General features: G+C 35.4%; 1 protein-coding gene across 4 annotated transcripts in view; it reads right to left on the bottom strand.

Moving 5' to 3' along the window:
- The window catches only part of LOC117571759 (capon-like protein), a 56,445-nt gene that overhangs the window by 37,247 nt on the left and 6,749 nt on the right, over nucleotides 1-12,449 (bottom strand). For all 4 annotated transcript variants that reach the window (XM_034254116.2, XM_052003910.1, XM_034254114.2 and 1 more), the window contains exon 2: nucleotides 11,345-11,990. In XM_034254116.2, coding sequence (XP_034110007.1) covers nucleotides 11,345-11,446 — 102 coding nt within the window. In that variant the 5' untranslated portion in view covers nucleotides 11,447-11,990. The remainder of the gene's footprint in view (nucleotides 1-11,344; nucleotides 11,991-12,449) is intronic.

Raw genomic sequence — 12,449 nt, 5'->3', positions numbered from 1 at the left:
ATGCAAATCAGTTTGGCCATTTGCTCGCCGAATATAAAAAACAAAAAAAAAACAATGAAAAAACCCGAATTGCAAATACCAAAATAATAAAAGAAGAGCGCAGAGAGAAATAAAAATCACTTGGGCCCGCGAACTGAGATGGAAAATGTCAATTAAAGCATCAGCAGCAACAACATCGCCGACTGTTCAATTAATGTCGCCACAATTGACAACAAAATCTTTTATTAAACTGTACCACCCACGACCGTTCCGCTTCCCCCCGACAATCCCCTCGCCCAACGCTGAAGGTCGCACAAAGTTCTCGCGACGGTTGAGCCCGAAATTTTGGGGCCAACAAATTTGTTTGAAAATTAATTTAAAAATTGTGAAACGACAACAAACAAAGCGGCTTGTGCTTGTCAACAGAGCAGCTACTCGTAAGAGTTATTTATGGTTGTGCTTTATATATAGTATACTTTAATAAATAGACTAGCTGGTAAAAAGAGAAATGTAAACAGTTGAGAGAGCGGAGTAGGAAATTAATATAAATATATTGTATTAATTGTACTTCGCAACTTTAATCACAAATCATTAAGAGAGTCAGCAAAAAACTGATTTATTTTTATAATATAGATATACATATTTATGTACCTTATAATATATAGACTAGTTGGTGAAAGAGTAACATAAACGGTTGAGAAAGGAAAGAAGTAAATTAAGAAGAATATATTGTTTTAATTCTACTTCAATTACAACTAAATCATAACCGTAAATCAACAAAAACTGATTTATTTTTATTTGTAGAGATAGATATATATAGTATAAACAGTACAGAGAGCAAAGCGAGAAATTTAAAAGATTAAGAATGATTTTGATACTATTTTTCTATTTTAAGATAATTCCAAAGTCACAAAATAATAAGAATAATATAACAAGTAACTTCACCAACAAATCATTAGGACAGTCAACAAAAAACTGATTCATTTTTGTTATTTTTTATTTTTGATTTTATTTATAGAAATAGACAAATTGTATATAAGTACATTTATACACAAACGATGACATCACAGCTTTTGGCACAGCAAAAACTAATTAATTTCCAGCTATAGATTAATCACAAGCTCTGCACACACGAATATTTATTTGTATTTTTGTAAAAGTTATACGCATGAGGTGAATCGTTAATTAAATTGTCATGTGGTCAAAGGTCTAGTTTAGCTATCGCTATCGGCCTGTGTCAAAGGTTGCAGCGATGCTGTGGTAGCCAGTGAATGTCTGCCCCATAATTGCACTTGACAAGAGCTGCAACAACAACTACAAATGTGCAGCGACTATCTGCCAGTAGCCAGCCAGAGACAGTCAAAGCAAATGCCACAAAGCGTGCGCCCCGATAAGCACCCAAAAACTAGCTAGCTTGCAGCATTGTGGCATCTGTGGCAGTGGCTGTGGCAGTGGCAGTTGCAACTGCCACCGAACTGAGAGAGTACAAAACTGTGAAAGATTGCATAGCAAAGTGACTTCAATTGCATTCAGTGCCTGTCGCTGATTAAACTGGCTTTTGATGACGGCACACAGATAATTTTCAATCTTTTCAACGTTCCCCTCTCTCTATCTCTCTCTCTCTCTCTCTAGACTTTTCTGACTCTTCTTTATCTTCTCTGTTTGAAACGTGAGCAGTTAACGAGCCATTTCTGCAGCTACCCTTTGTAGATATTTTCTTTTCGCAATGGACAAAAGTTGGCATAAAAAGATTGCATACAATCGATTTTATGAACAACAAAAAATGGTAAAAGAATCGCAATATTTGTTTTTTGCCCTAACAAAGCAAGCAGAAAGAATTGGGTTTGATTGTCCGCATGGGAAGTGAAGTGAAATTATCGGCATAATTATTCTGCATAAACTGAGTTCTATTCATTTGGTCATTGGATATAGAAATCATGGGAAATTATAAGAAATTAGTTGAAAATATTCAAAATCAATTTGAATATTTCAAATGCGCCGGAATACTAATAAAATTCAGATTGTAACTTTAACACATAGATAAAAGAGCATGGGAAATATAAATTTAACACTAATAATAATTTAATTTAAATACATTTTAATATTAAATAGATGAAAAATAAAGTGAAATCACCAAACAACTTTCACACTAAATGTTAAATCTACTTCTATTAATTTCTAATATTAATTGCACTTTATTCGGTAATTTAATACCAATGAAAACTGCAGACAAATTTAATTAAGCAATTTTAATAGTTATTAAAAAATAACTAAAATGTATATATAATACAATTAATTACGGATTTCAATTGCTAATGAAAATTGCAGTAAAATTCAATTCATTAATGAACAGTTTTTTATTAGACTCTATAACAGCAACTTTATTTATTAAGCACTTCAATGTGATTGCCTGTTGAAAATGTTCATTACTTAATTTCAATTTCAAATAAGTAGTTTAGAATTTTTTAAGTTTTTTACTCTATTAAAACTATGCTCAATTTGTACTTGAATTTTCTCAAAAATTTCATTTGACATTTCCTTTTCTACTAAGGCAATCGTTACGCTTCAATCACCTTCAACAGATTCACCTTGATCGGTCCATAATTGTAGCTAATTGAAGTAACATTTCATTGATTAATTGCAAACGAGTTGCCATTGTCGGTATGACTCACTGAGAGAGTGTAGAGTATAGATACTGACGCTGTCGATTCTTGGCCAGTTTTGTTTTCTATTTTGGCCATGGCCAAGCCCAAACCCAAATATTGCAAACGGCAGCTGTCAACGTCCATTGGCATCGACAGACAGCCTGAGAAAGGGTCGATCTGTCGTCGGGTTGCAAGTACAGAACGTGCAACAACAGCAGCAGCTGCCACTGCCACCGGGCGTTGCAACTTCCGCAATACTGTGTTGTGCTGCGCTTCGCTAGACACCAAAACAGCAAAAGCAACAACAAACATTTGGAGTGCGTTACCCATTTGGCTGGCAGAACGGGAAAAGCAAGTGGTTGCAGCTTGATGTTTGGTGGGTGAGAGCTTGCATTTACGTTGCGGTTTCATGCGCCTGCGCAACTAGCTGAGTCACACTCAGATACATACGTGCCCCACACACAGCTGTGTCTGCTTGCCACACATATAACACATTCGTAACTCGCCAGGTGAAAAGCAATTGCGAAATGCAAACCGAGAACAACAACAACAACAGCGAACTGAAATGGAGGCAAATTGTGTAATAAGCTGATAATAAATGAGCTTGCAGCATGTGCCGCATTTATGCCTCATTGAGCAATGCCAATCAAGTGAGTCAGATGGCCAGAAGAAAGGGCAAAGCTAAGCACTGATAGGCCATTTTAATGGCCACTTAATCCATGACGACCAAAGCATTAATAATGCTCTTGACACACATTAAATAGCAGAGGCAGAGAGAGAGACTTTGTCTAGACAAAGTCATTAGATTGGACAACACTACAGCTTCAAGTGCGTCGGAGAGATGAGGAGAAATATGAACAGCAATCGATTTTGTTTATCACCAAACATTGTTCTATAAATTGATGACTTATAGCCATGTTTGATGTGCTCTCCATTGTATCACTTCCTGCACCTGAATGGCTCGTAAAAATACTTAGCTTATAATTCGCAATGAATATGAAGCTGACATCCTCTGCATATCTTTTTGGAAAGATAATCCATTTAAACGGCGCAGCAATCGAATGAGATGGATTTTACGAGCTGCTCTTATTGTTTTTATTGAACGCTTTATGGGCGAAAAGGAGCGTGCAAAAAAGGCAGAGAAAAAGAAAATGATGGTAAAACAAGTAAGAAAGTTACAGCCGAATAATCTCGACTGTGAGATACCCGCTACGTTTTTGTAATAAAAGCAAAATGAATTAATTTATTTTAGAAAAATACTAAAATATACCGAAAATAATATAATATTTACAGCCTTTTTGGTATATTAATATACTATTACATACTTGAATATTTTATTTACAAAATATTTATCAAATTAATACTCTGAATATTAATGAAATACACCAAACACATAATGTCTTTACAGCATGTACTATTACATTCTGGAATATTTTATTTTCAAAATATACTAAATACATTGGAATACACTAAAATCCACCAAAGACAATATATTATTTACAGCATTTTTGGAATATTAATATACTATATATTTAATAGTATATTAATAGTATTAGTATATTGATAGACTATTACATTCTGGTATAATGTAATAGTATATTAATATACCAAAAAAGGTAGAAGACGAAATATGCCAGATAGTCCACAATTTTAATCTGATCACAACTAAATTTTCAGTAATTATAAAGAGTGATTGTATCTATGGAAACTTCCAATTACACTTTCTGTGCTATTTTCCATCGAGCATACATTCGGTCATGGCTATATCACCTCGGCTGTTTACGCTTATTAAGAATATAAACATAAAGATATTTATGGAATCGGACATTTACTAGAGGCACATAGTTATACTACTCTACAACCAGGTATAAAAAGAAATAAATCTGGCAGCGTTGTCTGTAGCCACAGCATTAAAAATGTATTGGCATAGTTATAAAATTGAATATGATGCAGACCTTGCCGCTGTTTATAGTTCACCATCATGATGTTGATGATGTTGATGATTTTATGCGGTGTTGCATTTGGTAACCGCAGTTTTAATCAAACAGCGTTAGGCAAAAAGATGCATGTTAATGATGCCTCTGTAAACCAAACAATTCTAAACAATGGCACGCTGCCAATCAACCCCGGAAATTACTATTATACTCACGCCTCGTACTCAGCGTTGTGTATTGTTGTGTATCTACGGAAAAATGTTCGCGAATGTTTATCAAGAATTTAACGAGCAAATTGAACTTTAAGCAAAAGGTTAAGCAAACACGTGAAACACACACAAACACACACACATACAGACAGTGCCAAATTATGGGTCGAGCAGCGTCTTAAAGTCAAGTTGGTGACAGGAGGCAGAGGAAGGGGAATGAAAGCGAAGCTGAAGCAGCGTCAGCAGACGTATAAAATTCAAAAGCAGCAGTCCTGACAATGACACGGCCGCCTCTTTGGTTCGGTTTACCAGTTTGCCAAAAGGACACTTGAGTTTTTATTTGCATTTTATGACTCATTTTTCACGCCTCCTTCACACGGGCATTCACTGGCATTCGGTGCCTGTTTCTGTCACTTTGAGGCTGATAAAAGCCAGCGCCAGCATCACCCAATTGCAGGCCGCATAATCCTTTTCGGTTTTGTCCTTTTCCCGTCTGTCTGCTACCAATAATTTATATAGCAAAACTGGAAACTCGACACAGCCTCCTCCGACCTCTCTTCACTTCTTGGTCCACAGATAATTGAAATTGATATATGAAGAGGCAGCTTCTTGGACGATTCTTTGTCCTTTTGCTGGGTTGAAACAAACGAGCGACGCTCGTTGCATGTGCCGCTTAGATAAACAAGACAAAAGCAAAGGCACGACCAGCAAAAACAGAACAGCACAAAAACGAACAGAGCGGAAACATTGCGTATACGCCACAGAGACTCTGCACCATATGAAAATTCATAATTTTGCGTACGTTCCAAATGGAAAATGGGTAAACACAGCACAGAGCACAGCACAGAGAGAAACACACATGCCTGCGGTTCACGTGAGTGTGTGAGTATTCTTTTTATATGTTTTTCAATATTTTCTTTATGCGCCATATTTTTTTTATGCCACAGTCTTCTTGAAATATTCTCGATTTTTTTTTATTTTCATCATTCTTTTCCACGCGCAATGGGAACAGATGCGTTTCACCTTCACCTTAATTATTATTACGTAAATAATAATTAACTTTGCGGCACGCTATAAAAGCACAAAATAAGCATTTGTTCATTTCAAATAGTCTTGATTAAAAATACGCATTTTGTAATGTGGATAATAAAAATTGTGGAAAACCGCAGGTGGCAATCCATTCATTTCGAATTTTTCGATTCGCCAAATATTTCACTAGCCAACAATAAATTGATTTTCGGGATCATAACAAACGCACAACAACAATCTAGATGCGAAAAATGACAACAAATAATTTTAATTTGTTTATAAATTCAAAAATGTCACAAATAAAATTCTGAGTATACCACAGAAGCACTGTGAGTATTTGCTTTGTTTGTGGCACGATTTAAATGACACTTAAAGCCCACACAAAATCCACATAAATAAACTGTGTGAGAAATTTATAATGCTACGCACATAAATAAGAGAAATTCTCGGGGTGTTGGCGCATATGTAAGAGGATTCTAAGGGCCAACAAAAAGCACCTATGAGTTGAGCTCTCTCGCTCTATGCTTCAATTATTGATGAGGCAAGTGTGGAAAAATCGCGTCAAAAGACGGAAACATAAATCGAATCGAACTTGAGGGCATTTGAATAAATATTTGATAGAGCCAGCAGCCGAACTGAGCCGTCAAACAGCCAAATAGCAGCCGCGTCACAAAGGGAAATCACAGCAAAACAAATGTTAAGTATACGCCAGGTTGCTAGGTCAAAGAGCAGCAGGGAAGAGCGAGCAAAAAACAACAATGAGAAAAGACTAAACGAAGTTCTAACACTCTAGTCTTGCATTCTAATTTTTACATATAATTTGGTATATAGATTAATTATAAAAAATAAATGAAAATAAATACAGAATTGTGATTTGAAATATTAATAAGAAGTACAAAAGTTACAACTAGGAGTGCTTGACTGCGAGAGCAAATCAGTGCATTATTTAAATTTAAGTGTTACCAAATAATATACCAAAAATATTGAAATGTACCGAACTGTATATTTGGTATATTGATATGTGTTATACCAAAAATACTAAATTATATATAAAACGTATCAATATAACAAATATACACTTCGGTAAATTCCAGCAAAAATTTCAGTATATTCATTCGGTATATTTCAATGATAATTTCGCATTTTTGGTATATTTGTATATTTAGTATATTGATATGTGTTATATAAAAAAAACGAAATACATAAAATATATATTTTTGTATTTTTATTGAACACAAACTTATAATTCATTAATTTCTGATTTTATTTATAAAACTCTTACAAATGACATCACACGTCGTTGATATCGTAAGTTAGTGTATAAATATTGTGGAAAACGGCGCCAAGCACCAAGTGCGTGTGTGAGCAAATAATTTATACACCTTTTGAAAGATTTATTGCGCCAAAGGAGGCTGCAAACCAATTTTCATCTAACGCCAAATCAAAGCGTGAAATTCAATTAATCTAAGCAGGAGACGGAAAGCGACAAGAGGGAACGAGAGAGAGAAATTTGGCAGAGGGATCAGCTTTTTATTTTGGTGAGATCTAGACACGCTGGCATAAATATATTTACAAGTGGCATCCTGTCCGATACTTCTCATAAATAATGCCCGACAAAGACAGCTGCAGAGAGCGGCGTTGGCACATATGAGTCAGAGTCGCGTTACTTGAGATGAATCAGTTGAGCTGACACGGCACAAAAGCAAAAAAAGGAGGCGAACTACAGAGGCCGTCTTTCTGCTGTCTTAAAGTTAACTGCTAACGTATTTGGGTTAGCCAGCCGGGCATAACGTACGCTAACGGTACTCTACAAAGAGTGCTCCCCGAAAAACGACAACAACAAAAAGCGAACAAGAACTGCAAAAGCAAAAGCATAACACAAAAGTGCAAAATGTTTATACTTTACTTGTTGTTGTTGTTGTTGTTTCTCTCAAATGCAAATAACACACAATACTCAGCATGCAAACAACAACAAACAGCACGTGCATAGGCACAAAGACCCTACACATACACTTGCTTGTCACCCCTTCCCGTTTCCCTAACCATTCCTCGATGTTTTCCACTGGCAATGCAAATTGTTTTTTAGCAGCGTGGGCTTTGTCGCTGCTTCACGGCAATTTGGCTTGGCAACTGAGTGCATTTAATTGCAACTGTGCAACTTCAACAATGCAAAAGCAATTGCAACAACAACAACAAATCCAAGTGCAATGTCTCCTACGTAAAGCAAAAAGAAATTATGCAAAATCCTAGACAACGAAGTGACTTTGATGCGACTAATGTCAAGCGCTTTGCATACAAAGTGCTGTAGCATCCACACACACACACACGTTTCATGCAACCTACAACGTCAAAGTCAAAGCTCAATGCACCCCAGAAACAACAACAACAACAATTGTTGAAGCGCCCTGTGAGAATTGCCTAAAGCCCAGACAAAGTGTCATTGGCCGCACAATTGAAATGTTGGTCAACCTTTTCTGCCAGCTAATCAAATCAAAGAGATTCAGCAAACCAAAACATATTAAACAATACCAGCAGCAATAAATACAACAGCAGCAACAAGAACAACAACAACAACAACAGCTACAAGAATAATAATAACAACCCCGATATGAGCACTCTCTATATAGTAGAATATATATATTTTATATATGAGCTTGGCACGCAAACAATTTCCACACATTGCACAAAAATAATAAACATCAGCAACAAAAGCAGCCTAAAAGAGAACGAAGAGAGAGAAAAACGAGTGAGTTGGGTATGCTCGACTGTGAGATATGCTGTCCAAGAAGAGAACAAAAAAAATAGTAAAGCGAAGGAAGTTAAATAATTTTACTTCATTCTTGATGCGGTAATAATAATAATCTTTAAATTTAGAAATAAATAAAAAAGCTAATTTATTTTTACAAAAGATATGAAATATTAATGCGAATAAAGTTGAATTTCAAATACGCTAAAGCGAAAAACTGAAATTTTCTTGATTGAATCATTGATTTCTTTAAAGTTGGATAAAATTAAAAAAGCAAATTTTTTCTTAAGACGTTTTAATATTTATATCTTAATCACATTATATACAAAATGTAAATTCTGAATTTAAAGCTTGTAATTCAATCAAATCAAATATGATGTCTAATTAAATATCAAAATGAGATTCTAAGCTTTATTGGACATATGACATAAAAAAGTATATAAATCTTTGTTTTTACTTAATTTAAATATTACTTAAGTCGTTTTCTAGCCAGAAAAAAATGTTCGTATAACAAATAAAAATAGATGCAATCAAAATTAAAGGAAACTCAGAAGTCAAGCAAATAAAAGAAATGCTAAAGCGAGTTTGAACTGCCAATATTAATTAACATAATATTATTAATTAAATATGTTTATCTTTTTTTTTTTTAATTAGGCCAACTTGTGTCTTATGATGTATCAAAATTGGACTTGTATTCGTTTTCTAACCGAAATAATGTTTTTAAAACACATATCAACTAAAATTTGAAGACTTCAATTATGCCAACGAAATGTGTCAAGAATCAGAAATCAACGTCAATCAAATTATAATATAAACAACTTTGTGGACTAATAAACATATTAATGACAGCTTTGTGCAAGTCAATGATATGAATTGCACAAATATATTGCCCATTGTATTAGCAATTTTAAATTGATATGCAAATTTCTCAGCACTCCTGTTCATCATACCCACTTTACACCGCCTAGTTTGTGTAGGGTAGGCAGGCAGGCATATACGGCGAAAACTAAACAAATGTGAATAATTGAATGCGAGCAGATACAAAAAAGAGATGAAAAAAAAAATGGAAAATTTGTTTACAATTTTCCACCTCTAGGCTGCACCCCACCGACAGTCGTGTGTGTTGAAACAAGTCTGGCATTGTGACAGTTGACTAACTCGTTGAATGCCGAATGCTGAATGCTGAAAACTGAAAACTCTTTCTATATAACAATGTACAATGCATAAACATTGCTTCCGTCAACAATGAGCAGCAATTCAATAGCAATTGCAACAGCTGCAAACTGTGGCAAAAATATTTAATTGCATTTATAAATTGCTGCCAAATTGCATTGTTTTCGGCCAAATGTTTGCTGTTTGTGCACCACAAAACACAGAGCCGGAGGCAAAATGAAAAGATTTATCGATATGCTTATTACATCAAAAACTGCAATTGAGATTGTGGCAGGAAAGCTGGTGAAATTGTGAAATTGACAACACAAAACAAATGCAATTGAGTAAGAGTGAAGATATTGCCACACCTTTTCCTGCGTTCTTCACTCTCCTCCATTCCCCTAGCAACAAAAATCGCCTCTCAAAGCACTTAAAAGACAAGCCGACGGGCATGGCTAAAGCATTTTGGGGAATTAGTATGCCGTCTGAGTATTTACTTTTTGTAGAAGTTAACTCAACTCGTAAATTGCTAAAGTGACTCATTGCCATGGCTAATCTCGACAACTTACTTTAATTATGCCAATTAATTATGAAAAGAAATTCATTAAGCGCTCTCGCGCTCGCCAGAAGCAGCAAAAAAGTCGAAAGAACTAAACATTAACTATCACAGAACATCAACTAACATACGAGTAGTATCAAATTTAACGAGTTCATCGTTTCGCTTAATAAAACCAAATAAAAACTTTAAGTTGTTTTCTTAACTTTGATATTGATGTTTAAGATTGAAACGGTAATTAATGAAGATATCCAGCAAAGCAGATTAACTCGTATTTTTTATATGCATTTGACACAGTTACGAAGAACAAAGTGTGCTATTGGTATGCAGAGAAAGAAATGACATTTGAAAACGTTGAGATCTCAAAAAAATATCATTAATTAGATAAAACTTCTTCTCTTAAAGAAAAGTTACGAAGAACAATGTTTGCTATTGATACGCAGTGGGAAAAGTGAGGTTCAATTGAATTTGGTTTAAGATCTTTGAGATCCTCAAAGAATATGTTTAATTAGAGAGCTTTTCAATCTGAGCAAATAATTCTAGAACCAAGATTTCAGTCATTTCAATTCTTTATCGTATTGTTAAGAATATCTTTTTGATTGGAGATTTTTTATAATCCTAAAAATAATGTCATTTTAAATAAAAGATACGAAGTAAAAGTAATCAAAGAATGGTCAACCTAAAATATTCTTAAGATAATTAACTCCATTTAAGAATTTATCTATTGGGCTCAAAGTAAATTTTTTGTTTTCTATACTATGGTATTCATGGTGGGCTTTTGATACAAAGAAAGAAATGGAATTCTACAAAGACAAATATCTTAAGTTCAGAAACTATTCCATCTTCATAAGATTTCATTCACTTGGTTTATCACTTCATGGATTAAGAATATTTCTTATCCCAAAAGTAATCTCATCTTAAGAATTTCAATTAGTTCTTAGTTCAATTCTGATTACGCCAATTCACAACTTTATTTTTCTTTGTGTAACAATTGACTACAAAGTATTCTTCTGTTAAGCAGTTCTATTTAGCTGGCCGTCTATTATGCTGTAGACTTGATTACTTGGTAATTATTTGAAATTGCCGCCACTTACCTTGGCCTGAAACGTGATGCCGTGGAAGAAGGCCTGCTCGGCATGGAGCGGCACTCGCAGATCCTGATCATCCTGCACCAGATCGTAGGGTGTCGATGGCATTCTCAGATAGTTCAATAGCACCGATTCGGACCACTTGTAGTATCATGAAATTGTTTTCATTTTCCTCGTGCTACGCCTCTGCAGCTGATGGCGCAATTGCCATAAAAAGCCACTCGAGTTGCCCCTCTGCTGCTGCTGCTGCTGCTGAGTCTCTGTCTCCGTCTCAGTCTGAGTCTCTGCTTGGCTCTGACTCTGACTCTGGGTCTCACTGTGAGTCGGGAGTTGCTGCTCTTGATGGCTTTGAACGCTTTGGCTCATGCAAATTGTGTTGAGCGTCGAGCGCGCTCTGATTGATTTGTTATGTGTTTTGGTTTTTTATTTTTTCCCTCCTTTTTTCTTCTACCAGTTGCTACAGCTCTCCAGCGTTTGCTTAATCTCAATTTATGAGCTGTGGTGGTCGTCTCAGTGGCTGTTGCTGTTGCTGCTGGCAAATTGAATTGCGTCAGTTGCTGAGTGAGAGAAGCGAACGCGATTCTTTTGCCCGTTTTGCGTTTTATTATGAAATCTGTCCATTCACTGCCAATTTGCGCTGCGGTTGTACAAGCTGCAAAAGAGAAGAGCACAAAGCAAAAAGAATAACATTAGCATCAGCATCAACATCGACATCGACATCAAAAGCAAAAATCAGTAAACCAATAAGCTCTGCTAATATTTTGTAATCAAATGCCTCTAAACGCCAAAGACTTTTTACTATTGTCTGCTATTTTAGTGAGTCACTTGAAAGCTTTTCCAATCGACACTTGACTCAGACAATCAATTGGTCAGTTCACCAGTTAGTCATTCAGTCAGTCAGGTGTAGAGTTCATTCGAATCATGCTAATTTCACTGCGTTTGAATCATAATACTCATGCTTGGCGGATGCTAATCAATGGCTGTCTCTTTCGCACCCACTATTTCCCTCTCTTTCGTGTTGTTGGCACACCTACGCGCACGTGCCGACAACGCGTTGAGTTTGTTAATCAAACTTTTACATTTATTATTATTTATTGTTATAAACATTGAC

Source organism: Drosophila albomicans, chromosome 3 (genome assembly GCF_009650485.2).
Source record: "Drosophila albomicans strain 15112-1751.03 chromosome 3, ASM965048v2, whole genome shotgun sequence".
Taxonomy (NCBI): Eukaryota; Metazoa; Arthropoda; class Insecta; order Diptera; family Drosophilidae; genus Drosophila; species Drosophila albomicans.
This window is presented reverse-complemented; position numbering and strand designations above follow the sequence as displayed.